Source organism: Guyanagaster necrorhizus, assembly GCF_019112545.1.
Source record: "Guyanagaster necrorhizus MCA 3950 unplaced genomic scaffold BT62scaffold_7, whole genome shotgun sequence".
NCBI lineage: Eukaryota > Fungi > Basidiomycota > Agaricomycetes > Agaricales > Physalacriaceae > Guyanagaster > Guyanagaster necrorhizus.
Genome location: NW_025064886.1, coordinates 180101 through 193633, shown reverse-complemented (window position 1 = coordinate 193633; position 13533 = coordinate 180101). Strand labels below are relative to the sequence as shown.

The 13533-nt window shown below is 48.7% G+C and overlaps 7 protein-coding genes across 7 annotated transcripts; 1 reads left to right on the top strand and 6 right to left on the bottom strand.

Moving 5' to 3' along the window:
- Positions 1 to 1142: 1142 nt before the first annotated feature.
- On the bottom strand, positions 1143 to 2623 carry BT62DRAFT_992484 (uncharacterized protein; the record flags this gene model as incomplete). Its single annotated transcript, XM_043190340.1, is given in 4 exon segments — positions 1143 to 1181; positions 1475 to 1833; positions 1853 to 1945; positions 2128 to 2623. The coding sequence occupies 4 exon segments, from the start codon at positions 2618 to 2620 to the stop codon at positions 1143 to 1145; spliced, it is 984 nt and encodes a 327-aa protein (XP_043041890.1).
- Positions 2624 to 4040: 1417 nt separating this feature from the next.
- BT62DRAFT_1003104 (uncharacterized protein) lies at positions 4041 to 4662 on the bottom strand (the record flags this gene model as incomplete). Its single annotated transcript, XM_043176901.1, has 3 exons — positions 4041 to 4131; positions 4163 to 4547; positions 4614 to 4662. 3 exons carry the CDS (start codon positions 4660 to 4662, stop codon positions 4041 to 4043), a joined length of 525 nt encoding a protein of 174 aa, XP_043041889.1.
- A 277-nt stretch (positions 4663 to 4939) lies between these two features.
- Positions 4940 to 5683, bottom strand: BT62DRAFT_1003103 (uncharacterized protein; the record flags this gene model as incomplete). Its single annotated transcript, XM_043176900.1, has 4 exons — positions 4940 to 5105; positions 5155 to 5439; positions 5501 to 5586; positions 5633 to 5683. 4 exons carry the CDS (start codon positions 5681 to 5683, stop codon positions 4940 to 4942), a joined length of 588 nt encoding a protein of 195 aa, XP_043041888.1.
- Positions 5684 to 6387: 704 nt separating this feature from the next.
- On the bottom strand, positions 6388 to 8584 carry BT62DRAFT_979455 (alpha/beta-hydrolase; the record flags this gene model as incomplete). The annotated part of the gene is made up of 11 exons (XM_043189435.1): positions 6388 to 6645; positions 6695 to 6737; positions 6791 to 6883; positions 6937 to 6996; positions 7048 to 7169; positions 7234 to 7484; positions 7534 to 7608; positions 7661 to 7750; positions 7800 to 8076; positions 8202 to 8278; positions 8329 to 8584. The coding sequence occupies 11 exons, from the start codon at positions 8582 to 8584 to the stop codon at positions 6388 to 6390; spliced, it is 1602 nt and encodes a 533-aa protein (XP_043041887.1).
- Positions 8585 to 8734: 150 nt separating this feature from the next.
- On the bottom strand, positions 8735 to 10496 carry BT62DRAFT_703371 (alpha/beta-hydrolase). Its single transcript, XM_043181945.1, has 9 exons — positions 10361 to 10496; positions 10220 to 10309; positions 10095 to 10169; positions 9792 to 10042; positions 9614 to 9735; positions 9501 to 9560; positions 9359 to 9448; positions 9200 to 9242; positions 8735 to 9140 (listed from the first exon to the last, which is right to left on the bottom strand). The coding sequence occupies exons 1-9, from the start codon at positions 10386 to 10388 to the stop codon at positions 8886 to 8888; spliced, it is 1014 nt and encodes a 337-aa protein (XP_043041886.1). The 5' UTR covers positions 10389 to 10496; the 3' UTR covers positions 8735 to 8885.
- Positions 10415 to 11359, bottom strand: BT62DRAFT_703535 (alpha/beta-hydrolase). The gene is made up of 4 exons (XM_043181946.1): positions 10905 to 11359; positions 10764 to 10847; positions 10683 to 10703; positions 10415 to 10634 (listed from the first exon to the last, which is right to left on the bottom strand). Exons 1-4 carry the CDS (start codon positions 11208 to 11210, stop codon positions 10605 to 10607), a joined length of 441 nt encoding a protein of 146 aa, XP_043041885.1. The 5' UTR covers positions 11211 to 11359; the 3' UTR covers positions 10415 to 10604.
- A 388-nt stretch (positions 11360 to 11747) lies between these two features.
- BT62DRAFT_1055929 (alpha/beta-hydrolase) lies at positions 11748 to 13382 on the top strand (the record flags this gene model as incomplete). The annotated part of the gene is made up of 6 exons (XM_043178567.1): positions 11748 to 12167; positions 12219 to 12515; positions 12564 to 12737; positions 12785 to 12826; positions 12886 to 13122; positions 13176 to 13382. 6 exons carry the CDS (start codon positions 11748 to 11750, stop codon positions 13200 to 13202), a joined length of 1197 nt encoding a protein of 398 aa, XP_043041884.1. The 3' UTR covers positions 13203 to 13382.
- Positions 13383 to 13533: the final 151 nt, after the last annotated feature.

Genomic DNA, 13533 nt, shown 5'->3' with positions numbered 1-13533 from the left:
TCGCGTCAGAGCGTCGATTCAGATTCCTTTTGTCCAGCAACATATTCAACTGACGCTATGGTCCTTCTACTACTTGACTATTAACTATTTTGTCATCGAAAGCCCCGTCTCGCACAGCAGTATTGCTGAACTTGCTTCAAGTTCGGTCTTGGTATCCTATCTGACTATCTCTGACTCCTTTTTCAGACGTTCAACGTCCGTTTTTCACTTCTCCAGATGCACCTCATCGCCTCGTGTTGACGCGTCGACGGGCGCTGCCGGTGTCAGCGATTCTTTTCCGGCGCCTGAATCTGGTGCTGCTGTCGACTCCGAATCGCAGACTCAGTGCAACTTAGCACTCGTTCGACTGTGCCAAGCGTTAGATTACTGAGATTATCGTCGAAGAAAAGCCGACGGAGATGAGTCGAGTGTGCGATTGCAAAACAACACTGTGTTTAGAACTGCGACGTTTTACACTTGCATTACTTCAATTCCAGGACCTTTTTTGCTGCCGAACTCTTGCCCCTGGAAACAAACGCTATCAGGACCTCCTAGCCGGATGCCCGTTGCTTTGTCGCCGCATATAAGCGTTCCGGTTTATCCTATTCTTATTGCCACCTTTCTCGAGCTGTTACTGATGGGAATCCACGAAACGGGATCTTTCTCTGGTCTGAAGGACATAAAGCGGTTTGGATCTATTCATAACTCTTAGCCGAGGGAAATCTTGCTCTGATGATGAGTCATTGCGGTCGCAGCCTTGGCTCCGGTTGCACCGTCTACAGATAGCGTTGGCCAACTGGACGAGATCCGTCCGTACATGAGAAGCGGTCTGCACCATTCCCAGAAACTTGGGATTCGACTGTCGGATCCTACAGACCTGCGACATCATCAGTATTATTTTCCCGTTTCCAAGAGACGGAGGATGTGTCGCGGAATTGGTGACGATTCCATCATTACTCATAGGAGGGTGTACGGAATCCAAGGGTTCCCACTCGTAATAACGTCTCCGCGTCCATACGTTCTCGAGGGACCTGCCGTATTGCTATACGCGTGCTTCAGTCCCGGATTCGGAGAAGAGAGAGCCATCACGGTCTCGCTCGAATCTAAGCTCTCCGACTCGGGCGCTGCAACTGAGCGTTGAGTGTTTATTGCTATCGTGACGTTTATTGGTTATTTGGCGGCTTGACAAGTGCCAGACTAAGCTGAATAGAAAGACCAATGACTTGGAAATGTGTAAGGAGATTTCTGTAGAATAGATTCATAATGTAATCTACAGCTCATCCCCATCTTGTCCCCTATTTCTTACTACCAGCACCTTGTATTCTCAGCCAATAAATATCCATTCCAATCTGACATGCAATTTTGTTGTATGGCCTCGTAGATGTACAATATAATAGATAACAAGATCCCGGTGAATGTAGTATAATAGCAATGTGTGTGCGAGTGTCCCCAGAGTCCAAGAAATTGCCCACTAACAGATAATACAACAACAGACCTGCTCTTCTGCCTCTGTGTTGGCAAGTTCCCTTTCTCCTTCCCTTCCATGCTCCTGCTCCTGCTGCTCCTGCTGCTGCTCCCGCCCCTGTTCCTGTTCCTGTTCCTGCCGTCGCGTCGCTCTTCTTAGTCGCCTCTGCCTGACCCAATCTATCCCCTTTCCCAATCGCACACAAAGCCCAACTCCATTTTTCCTCAGGGCTTCATCTGCTGCATCTTCAGCTGTATACGGTCGTATCGATAGATGTACAATTGTCGGTGGTGGTTTTGGAATATTAGGGTCAGTCGCTGATGTCGGTGGAGTATTGATGGGAAGGTTGTGCGCTGTCCAGGAGGGCTCAGCGAGGTAGAACGATAAAACTAGAGCAGCGATACACACCTTGGAGCACATCATCGTCCTGCCATATTTTCCCCAGATGCAGGATACGAAGGTATGATGGCGCTGGCGGTCGCGGAGATTCGGGGGACCAGTCTGTATTCGGGGCCAATGGTGGGGTCACGTCAATGATGATTCAATAATCAGCGCCCAACATGTTCAATGTCGGTAAAGGCATTATTGGTGTAGGCGGAAGAGAAGTGACCCGAGGATGGAAGAGAGAAGGAAGCGGCCCCCAAATAAGCTCAAAATACTCGGAAAATAAGGATTAAACTGACCATGCGGCCATGCATTCCACATCAGCTCCTTGACTCGCCTGACGGTGACTTCTGGATTAAAAGACACCGTTCGGCGCTTCCCGGATAGCAGGAGGAAGGTGAGTGAGATATTGGGCAGTTCGTCATCGTCATCACCAGCGTCTTTCTCATCGTCACCGACGTCACCGCCTTCCGTGTCTGCCTCGCCACCCTGGTCCTCGTCCCCGTCCTCGCCCTCTACATCCCGCTTCTCCCCTTCCTCGTCGTCCTCAAAGTCGTCGTTCCATATTCGACTGCTCCGGCCCTCCTCACCCACCCACCCAGTTCCATCCCCTTCCACAGCCAGGTCGACCCTCGTGTAGCTTGTGCGCGCACTAGCATTGGTGCTGTATACATTCACCCCAAGGGCTGGCCCCATATATCCCTCGGAGCGCACCCGCATCAGCGTATGCTCGGGTTCATCGAAAGTGACCGTGGGATGGGGGCGCGATACGGCTGTTTTTGGTCGGGGCATGAGTCGCCTGTGTGAATATGCTGGGCAAGTCCTAGTAGCGATGCTGCCTGTAGCAGTACAGGAGCTGATAACGGTGGTCGGAAGATGATGGATGGTAAACGGACGAAGGAAGCAACTTGGAATCTCTTAAGGACACTATCAAACGGGGCTAAGTTAAGAATAGGAGAAATTTTCCAGGGGTCCAGTTCCAGGGACCGGACGCAAATTCCAGATCTGATGCTCACGTAGCACGTGCCACATATCCGATTTCCGTTCACTCAATTCAACAAACATCATGCCGGCCAAGCACCGTCAAAGACTCAACCGTCGACAACTCGAACCGTATACGAAGATGAAACCCCTATAAAAGCTGAATAGTCGGCAGTGATCTGCTACCTTCGTCCACTCCCTTCACGGGCCTAGAACTCGACAAATGTGGGGGGGAAGCAGATCACAGGGTGAACTAGATTCAAAAAACTATATCAAAGAAGCTTTGCATTCATGTGCGAATACCGGCTTCAGGGTGGAATTGCAGCCGAAAGTCGGTTTCCGATTCGGTGTGTATAGAAGGGCTGCATTTTTAGTCCTCAAAGTATTATAACTCGATAACAAACGCTCACTGCGTAACCTGTCAGATCTGTAACAACGAACAGGAAATGTCGTTTCAAATAACTCGGTTCTCGACACTCGTAGTTTCGGTTTGAAGGAATCATCATTAATAACACACGTCTTGATTCTGTGAAGGTTTTTTTGCACTCGCCGTAATAACATCCAGTAGAGTTATCTGCAGGCGTAGAGAGGTGTAGGAAGGTGCATAGGTGGCGAAACTCGGAACACTCGGTGGAACAGAAGCCTGTCCAGCTCGGACTGACGTACACATATTGCAATTCGAGCATTCTATTGGCCCAGGATCATCATTAACAAGGATGCAGTCGGGAAAACGCAATAGCATCTATTTCGCCGGAAGACGACAAGCTCTGAGATACTCGAAAGTGTACGTTTGGAAGCCAGACAGAAGGATGCGTTGTCGATCAGTTAGCGGACCCGGTGTACATGGCGTATGTGACCTTCTGGGATGAAGAGCGTGATAGGGAAGCAACAGTTAATCTTGTCAGCCTTATTTGAGTAGACCCAAGACACATTCGGCTCTTCAATTTAATATAATCTCTGAAACGCCTGACGCCCACTGAACATGCCAGATTGGCTTGGACAGGACTTCAGTGCACGCAAGCCCCGATAAATAGGCAGAAGGAAGACGCGTTATCGATATCATACTTGTGTCACAGTAAGGAGTTGCCGAGGTCGACATTCCCGGATGTCAAATTCCAGAGCGATCCTTCGTCGTCATCTTGATGAGTTGAACTACTCAAAAAGCGCTGTTCGTAAGAGTAGTGTGCGGCCGAAGGAACGTCCGACGAGGACGAACGACAGAACAAATCAATCAGCAGGCGTAGGTCCCGTACGTAAGAATAGGTGCGGGCCCGGCAACGGTGGGAGAAGGAGGGCCCATGCGCGCGTCGAGAACAACAGATCTGGGAGCGAGCCTGAGCTCAATTCCTGAACTTGGAGCCGGGGCCGGAGAGACGATGGCAACGATTACGCAGACTCAGTCTGTGTAAAGTTACGTGAGCTACGAGAGATTGTTTGATGAACCGTTTGCGGAGAGTCAAACTTCGAACGTAACCAGCTGTAGCAGTAGATAAGTGGGGAGACGCAGAGTAAACGGCAGAGATGAAGATGAGCTGCGGTGGATCCGCATACCAGTAGCAGGGAGGATTCCTACTGATTACTCTGCGGCTCGAACCGAAAGAATCAGTCAAATCTGATGCATCATCGCCATAATTGGAACATTCAGTGGAAGAGAGGGCAGCGAGGACATTGGAAGCGGCAACACAATGAATTGCAAAAGCATATGTGCGAGTACGAGAAAGAGCGAAGAAATAGCGGACTCAACGGGCAGAGAGATCTTGCATCGCCGGTAGTGAAATAGAGAAAAATTCAGCCGGGCCGTCACAAGTAGCCAAAATATCTGTCATGCGCTTTCCCATGTTTGACGATTCCATAGTTTCAGTATTTTCTGACAGTTGAAAATTATAAAAGTGGATGTTCCGATAACAAAGCGACCTTTGACCGGCATTGCCTCAGACAGACAAATTGGAGCATCAACGATGCATCTGGACTTGCCTCTAAAGGACTCAGGCATTGTCACGATCACCCTCTATCGGCCAAAAGATAGGTAGAGATTTTGTAGTGCCAACCTCGACCATGGACTGGGCTTGATGACTTTATTTTAGGATTTTACGACAAGGGCTAGGCGCCAACGAGGTAGCTGAGGCCCGACTATATGCGACCATACGCCGCAGTACGACTCATTCTTGATAGACTGAGATTGAAGGATTCGCGATAATAAGCGCGCTGCTTGTAGGATTCCTCAAGCAGACTCTCATTCGCAGTATCTGCGGCGTAATATGCGATGAAGGGTGGAGCCATGTACATGAAGTCAGCCCTATGGGAGAAATGAGCCGAAAGAATAAAGGCGAGATTAAAAGACGTACCACAACTCCGCGACATCGACCCTCTGGCTGATGGCGCCAGACTCGTTTTGGTATCTCTGTGCCTGTTCCAGCAGGTACTGAATCTGTTCCACTGAGGCTTGCTCATAGGTGTCGTTAGTCTTGCTGAGCAACCACGCATACATGCCTAAGCTAGCTGGATCTCCCACTGCTTCGTTACCGTCACCCAACACATTGGCGCCCGTGCCCAGCACAATTTTATTCGGCGCGTACGCGAGACCTTTGACTCGTTGAGGGTCTATCACCTGGGCCGGAAAGGAGTTGGGGCTAAAAGACAGAGACCATGGGTGAGTAGAGCTCGAGTAAGGCCTCTGCAGCTATACCAAACTCCCAACAATGGCTAGGAAGGGATTCGGCAATGTAAGTAACAGCGAATATATCCCATCCGGTGTCCAAGGCCAGAGGGGTGCCTAACTACAAGTTAATCAGAATACGATCCGCATGAAGGACCAGTACTTACCGTACAGCGAAACGCAAGCGCCAGACTGGTGAACCAGATACCATTCCTCATTGGAAAAGGAAGGCGAAAAAAACCGAAGGGAGCGAAGCGTCGGGTGTGTTCGAATTAGTATTTGACGAGAAGAAAAGATGAAAGTCAAGAAGAGAAGTGCAGATGAACAAGATATTAGGTAGGTCCAACGTCCAGCCTTTCTTGGCCTAGCTCTTACCGCAGCACCAGAAATCACCGTGATTCGAGGCCAGCTGTGTTTTACTAGAGCTAAGGTAACAGGTTACAGCACCGCACAGAGTAGTAGCACAGATTGCGGAGGTGATGACTGCCAAGTGATCGCGATCAAACATCAACGTTAAAATGATATTATTGCTTGCCCTTTTTTTGATTCCGTCATCTCTTTCCCCTTCCTGGATGCCAGTTGTCAACTTCTCGTCGTCGAGGGGTAAGTAGTCCGCCACGGTACTGTGTACTGCTGTGTTATGTTATTATGGTGGCGGGACTCACTCAGTCTTACATCGTCGGCAGTTCTCTCTTTCTCTCAGTCATCATTCGTTCTGCGATACACGAACTTGTGTAGGAGCGGGAAATTCGAAATCCAAACGCATTTGTCGTTGACACTACAGCTCCTTGTCATACCTCAGGCTGGCTCTGAAACGCCGTCTCTTCTGTATTGATGCACTGTAGTTATGATTATTTAGTCAAAGCAAAACTTTCCTGCACTGTTGATTAAGAGTCTCACGACAGGATAAAAGAAGTTTGCTTTAGATTCGCAACTCGGCTATTGTATCTTCACTCATCCAAAATTTACACCGATCGATTTCAACGCTAGTGATTGTCTTCATCCGTGACGCAGTCATTGTATCGTCTCCTCGAATGAAGACCATCCGTTGTCGAGTCCTATTACGCACGACATACTTTTCCCAGGAGGCAGAAGCAGTACCTTTGAACGAAGACGGGTCTCCGGTTGAAGCAAACGTTGTCCAATATGCTATGGCTTCTTTGGAAAGGATAGCCTCGCTCTATGTCATGTCATTAAAAGCGGCTTTCATGGACAATGGGAACACTGACGGCATTGAATGGGTTAAACGTATTACCCGCATTTCCAAATGTACTAATAGGAACGCTTCATCGATATTCAGGATTGTGAGTCGACCCTAGACTCACTTTGTTCCGGAAAAGAGATAGTAAACATCCGAAGTATGCATGGCGCCAAGATAAGGCTGGGCCTCGTATAACACCGTGTCCGGTGCGTCCCATCTAGGTTGGAGATGAGGGCACGAAGAAATGTGAAATAATTTATAGGTAATTACGCATAAGAATACACGTTATCCACGCCGTGATCGGCCAATTTTTCAGCAAGAAACCAGTTTCTACCAAATCACAACCATTTGGCACACTAGAGGCAAATGGGGCATACTCACAAGCACCAGAAATCGATATCTCTCGCAATCGTCGACACGCGATTCCATTGCGTGGAGAATGGGCTTCCAGGAACATCTGGTGAGGGGTACAATTTCAATGTCTTGTATAAGGTAGCGTTGGACTGCCAGAAGAATATCTGTGTTAGACAAGGTATGAGCGTATAAGTATAACACGGTAGTACGGACAAGGGCTGGCCACCAATAGAGGAGTAATTTCTTGATATCTTCATCAGTTTGGAAGTCACTGGGCTGGCCGAGAGTGAAGGTACGACCATCTCCAGTGCAATGGCCTCCAATGTACTCCACAGGGATAAATTTTCCAGATGCTATCAATCGAGTTGGAAGCCCAGGCATGAAACCTGCCGGTCCCTCTACCACTGGCGCGAACTGTGAAGGTTCTGTGCTCGGAAGGCGATTGCTTGCGCTGACGATAGCACCTAGTGATCGTTGAACAATGTTTTACAAGACTTGACAGGTTAAGCCAACCAAGAGATGCATTTCGAAGACATTTCAAAGCATCCGTGCCATGCGACGGACATCCGACGAGTTGCGCGACGTTACCTGTCAAAAACCATTGATGATGCCGGGCGTGGCAGGTATGATCAGCACTGACTGAAGCTTTGTTCGACCTCGACATCTGTACGTGTGGGCCCGAATGCGATGGATTGCGCTACTGCTCGTTTGAAGGGGAGGGCTCGCGTTCCTGCCAACGAAGATCATTAAGTAGAATATCCTGACAGACTTTGACATACCGCCATAGGCCGTAATTTGCATCATTACGCTTGCGCCTCCGGCACTTTCACCGTATATAGTGACGCTGTCGGGGTTGCCACCAAAGTTATGTACATTTCGTTTTATCCACTCCAGAGCCGCGCGTTGATCTAAAAGGCCGACATTCAAATCTCCATCGGCGGCAATCAAATGCCCGCCTAAGAATCCTAAAATCCCGAGTCGATACGCGATGGAGACGCCAACCAATCCACTGTGATGTTGTTCGACCCAATCATATAATGGGAACCCTTGAGGCGACTGGGATTTTGATTAGATCTCTGTATAATTTTATGAAGAGAGTTGAGCTCGCATTGGAAGAGAATCCTCCGCCCTAAGTAACGCGTCAACAGCAAATACAACACCATGGTGTGATAATGACTCACATGTATGTAGACAGCCACAGGAAGTTCATCACCTTTGCTTGCATTTCTGGGCTTCCACACATTTAACGTCAAACAATCTTCAAGAGAGAAAGTTGGAGTCGGAAATAGAGAATATCCAAGTCCCTACCTTCTGAACCAACACCCACCATTGCTGGGACTTGTAAACAAGGCGGTCCCCAATTCCTCGCGTCCACGATCTCGCTCGTGACAATACTCTCATCCAATAGTTGAGGAGCTCTCCACCGAAGAGCGTGTACCGGTGGTTGAGCATAGGGAATACCCCCGAAGAAGACGACTGGTCCATGTTGTATGCCACTTGGAGACGTGTCATTTCCAGCAAAAGCTGTGTATCCCAGGTCAACGACAGGTCCCAGGTCCGACATGAAGTGCTCCAATGCGAAGGTCGATCTTATCAGAAATAGGAAAACAAACAAGACCATTGCTAGGAGAGGGGCGGAATGCAGCCATTCTTTTGTAGTTTGAGCACACAAACACACGCTTGATTCCGATAACACGCATGCCTTTGGCTAGATGACCGTGGATAACGGAGAATTGTAAGCCCCAAAGGGCATAGTCTGGGAAAGCGGTCGGCTGAAGCCAAACACATGAACCCTTGTGAGTCCGCGACATAGGCCGTTGTCGCATTATTGTAACGCAAAATGGATTCGACATTTGACAGAAATGCTATATCCGGGTCTCAGTGGTCACGTCCTCGCTCATCCAAAACCTACATCGTGCTATCTCATCGCCAGGGACTGTCTCCATCTGAGACACCGTCACTGTATCATTTCCACGGGAGAGAACCATCCGCCGAAGAGCGTCTGAGTCAACATACTTCTTCCAGAGGGGTACATGCACATCTTGATCCGATGAAGGATCTCCTGTACTAGCAAACGAAGTCCAGTACTTGATGGCTTCCCGTGAGAGTGTGGCCTCACTCTGTGTAAATAAATAGAGGTCGGTAAAGAAAATGCACCGAGAACGGAGGGGCAACAGACGGCATTGAAAGGTGTAAAAGTATTTCCTGCATTCCCGAATGTGCTGAGGTGTCTTCATCAATGTCCGAGTTGACGGCTTCAAGGCACCATCAATAACTTACTTGGTACCTGGTCAATAGAGCGCTAAACAAACATCCCCATCTGAGAAATCATAACAACTTACCGGAGAATAGATAATAGAGATCGGAGGTGTGCATGGCACCCAGATAAGGGTTTTCGTTATATAGCACAGTGTTAGGAGCATCCCACCTAGACAATAACATCAAATTTCGCAGAAACAGAAACAGAAAGGACGTTTTACGCGTAAGAAAATACGTTTTTCACACCTCTGCTCGCCAAATTTTCCGCCATATACCAGTCTCTACGAGTGTCTAATCTTTCGGCGACAAAGATGTGCTTGCAAAGGCGACCTACAGGCATGTGAAAACTATCTCTCCAGCCATCGTCCATGCGCGATCGTACTGGGTCGCAAAAGGACTGCCCGAGATCTGTGGGGAAGGGTACAGCGCCAATGCTTTCACAATTGTGGCATTCGACTGTACATAGCGTCAGTCAGATGAACAGAGACGCACATATAGGAAAGTAGGCATACAACAGCAGGCCACCTAGAGAATACCAAACGTTTGATATCGGCATCTGTGACAAAGTCTTCTGGAGGTCCGCCGGCAAATGTTCGCCCATCGTTTGTGCAGTGTCCGCCGATGAATTCGACGGTGCTGAAATTACCAGACTCGATCAAGCGAGATGGCAGACCGGGAAGAAAACCTGTCGGGCCTTCGATGACGGGAGCGAATTGAGAGGGTTGAGTGACCGGAATGCGGTTTATGGCACTAACGATAGCTCCTAGGAGGTAAATAGGTTAGCCGCAGACACAGCTTTTTTTAGTGATATCTACCTAGAGACGCACTCCGTAGACATGGCATGACATTATTGGCAGGTGACGAGCATCCAATGAATTTGATAGCAGAGGCTGATTGGTTGATCGTGAGGTTTGCAAACAACATATATTGAAAAACTCACTAAAAGTGGCCTCCACCTCTGCTTCAGTTCGTGTAGGCCCAAAGCCTATCGATTGTGCCACCACACGTTTGAAAGGAACTGGTCTTGTACCTGAGGAAGAGACTGTTGCTTGGAATTAAACAAAAAACAGAAAAAGCTGACCTCCGTACGCGGTGACTTGCATTATCATGCTAGCACCTCCCGCACTTTCTCCGAAAATGGTAACATTGTCTGGGTCGCCGCCAAACTTGGATATGTGTCGCTGAATCCACTCAAGTGCAGCACGCTGATCGAGTAATCCAACATTTAAATCCCCGTCGGTTTCCAGTAGAGAGCCGCCTAAAAATCCCAGAAGTCCAAGGCGGTAGGCGATAGAAACGCCAACTAGCTTGCCCTGTTGTTCTACCTAATCATACAAGGGAAATCCTTGCGGTGACTACAATACCATCAATTCAGAAAAGAGAAGGGAGATAGAGAAACCTACGTTAGCATAGAACCCTCCTCCCTAGAAGTATAAAAAATTAACTTCGGGCACTACTGCTGATATCATTGTAAGAAGACCAACATGAATGTAAACGGCAACTGGAAGAGCATCTCCCTCAGAAGCTGTCCTTGGTTTCCACACGTTGACTTTTAGGCAATCTGGCACCTATTTAGCTTAATTCTTCAGTCTTGGTAGCATCAAACCTTCTGAACCGATCCCTACCATGGCTGGGCGTTGCAAACATGGCGGACCCCAATCCCTCGCGTCTACAGTCTGGCTTGTTTGCCCATTCTCATTCAGCATACGTGGCGCCCTCCAGCGAAGGTCACCAATTGGCGGCAGCGCGTAAGGAATATTGCCGTAGAAAACAACCGGTCCGTCTTCCAGTCCAGTCGGAGAAGTTGTATTCCCAATGTACATCGCGTATCCGAGATTGACGACAGGTCCCAAGGGCGACGTAGGTAACTGGGCTACTGCGTACGTCAATGCGGCAAGACGGGCTGTCAGAAGGGCAAATAGTGTTTTCATGGTAATTCGGAGGCTGCAGAAGTTTTGCAGAGTCTCTTATAATGGAAGCGAGACAGGCAACATGACATGGCTTGAGCTTTAGGCCTTATAGCGGGCCGAATTGCATTGTTTCCGTACTTACGTGCAGGATATAGACGGCAATGTGGCAGTCATGGAAGCGTTGTGTCCGGACCGCTGTACTTCATGAACATTATCACGAGAACTGAACCGGAATAATGTTCAGCTAACCATTCCGGATGAATTAAAGGATGTAACACTTATTACTGAGGGAAAACGCATTGGATTTGCAGGCCGGGAGTTAACAGAGGTGGGAAATATGGTGTCTGGACTCTTGGGTTGCTCTAGGGTTTCGAACCTGAGCACAGAATAATAAATGTGTTGTTATCGAGTGAACGTCGGAGTAGCTCAAGGAAAGCGACTGTCTGGGAGCTGAGCCTAGTCTCGTGACATGACTGTATTCAGCCGCGTGTGAATTCTCGATCGCCGGGCGGTGATTGCCTAACTGAGCAATGCTGTACTCTTCACTGACCTTCGCGCATGTTGTCGTACCTTCCTACCGCTATCCAAGCCCTGGTATCTTTATTCCTTTCACACAATGCAGCACCTACGAATGAGTTGCACTTCCAACTGAGACATACACATTCTGTATCAAACGGGTCGAGGATTGTCTTCTCGGACGCCACCAAGTCTGGTTTCGTCTCCGGGACGTATTCCGTCGATACAAGACCTATAATCGTCCATAAACCATCTTCACGGACTGCGTACTCCAGTGCCAGACTTCACAGCATGAGAGAGTTGCAGAACGAGATAGAGCCGCTGGCGTGGATCAGCGAGACGACGACCGGGCCGCATACGGAGAAACGAGAGACACTGCTGCAGTTGGCGAAGATGGCGTCGAATTCCTACTTTAATCCAAAGGACAAAGAATGGTATGATTTGGGGGACGAGTGGAATGCTGTATGTGTCGTGTTTCCGACTCTTGTTTGCAATTACGTTAATGCTACATAGACATACTCTTATGGATGGGAGCCCGACGCTGATGGCCTCCGCGGCCACGTTTTTGTGTCTACGGACGAGTCTACTGTCGTAATTTCCATTAAGGGCACGTCAGTACCATGGTTAGGAGGTGGACCAACAGTTGTCAAGGATAAGTTGAATGACAACCTTCTGTTTTCGTGCTGCTGCGCTAGGGTGGGCCCTACGTGGTCAACGGTCTGTGGATGCTACCAAGGAGGATATAAATGCGGTTTAGATTGCGTCCAGGAAACCTTGGTGGAGGAGAGCCTGTTCTATCCTATCGGGACGGTATGTTTCGCATATATGTTTTGAGCTAAGGCTCTAATGCAAGCTCAGAATCTTTACAACAACATCTCGTATATGTATCCCGAAGCCAATATTTGGCTTATCGGACATTCTCTTGGTGGAGCTTTGGCTTCGCTGATAGGAACAACGTTCGGCGCGCCGGTGGTAGCTTTCGAAGCTCCCAGCGAGAGGATGGCGGCTCGTCGCTTGCATCTGCCTTCACCTGTAACTCTTCCCATTTCACTTCTAATCGATGCTGACCCCATGGGCAGCCTTCAACGCAACACATAACACATGTCTTCAATACCGGTGATGTCCGTCCTCTTGTCCCGCATCTTCGAATCGAATCTAATACAACAAATATCCATGCTAGCCGATCCCGATGGGCACATGCACGGGAGTTGGATCCACCTGTGCGACGAGTGGGTATGCGCTGGAATCGCGTTGTCATCTGGGGAAACTCATCAAATATGATACGGTAAAGAAGCTGCGATGGAGCGTCAGCGTTCAGAATCATCCTATCAAGGTGATCATCGACAATTTGTTCAATGAAGATTGGGAAGATGGAAGAGAGGTTCCTGAACCTGTCGACGAGGATGAAGATTGCATGGTCTGCTTCCTTTCATTGGCGTTCGCATCATTCACTCACTACTGTTGATACAGGATTGTTTCCAGTGGGAATACATATGATACCTGCTGTACACTCATTACTTCAATAATTGTGGCATTACCATTCAGGGAATTGATGTATCGACTGGTCCTGCGGACATTCTGTACTGGAAACGACTGAGAAGAACACTGAAGTCCGCAAGCTGCGTTTGAGTTCGTTAACGACTCAAGCAAGGGCTTGAGTGCAGTATATTTGTTATCCACGGCACGTTGCTTGCGATGTAAGCTCGAAGCAACGCTGCCACAACCATCCTGACATTTGGGTAGGATTTTGCACGTTCCGCATTAGTCGCAGACAAACAGCTAGCTCCTCTGCACAGGTAAGTCTTCTCATACACAATTTCTGACCACT

Excerpts from the sequence above, each read along its gene's own strand:
- BT62DRAFT_703371 (XM_043181945.1), bottom strand. The coding sequence starts at position 10,388 with ATGATAATGCAAGTCACCGCGTACGGAG. Across the intron at positions 10,310-10,360 it reads GCAAGTCACCGCGTACGGAG|GTACAAGACCAGTTCCTTTC; the intron begins GTCAGCTTTTTC and ends TCTCTTCCTCAG. Across the intron at positions 9,561-9,613 it reads GAGATAGTTTTCACATGCCT|AGACTGGTATATGGCGGAAA; the intron begins GTAGGTCGCCTT and ends AGACACTCGTAG.
- BT62DRAFT_703535 (XM_043181946.1), bottom strand. The coding sequence starts at position 11,210 with ATGAAAACACTATTTGCCCTTCTGACAGCCCGTCTTGCCGCATTGACG. Across the intron at positions 10,848-10,904 it reads GTTTGCAACGCCCAGCCATG|GTGCCAGATTGCCTAAAAGT; the intron begins GTAGGGATCGGT and ends TAAGCTAAATAG. Across the intron at positions 10,704-10,763 it reads CAGTTGCCGTTTACATTCAT|GGAGGAGGGTTCTATGCTAA; the intron begins GTTGGTCTTCTT and ends TTATACTTCTAG.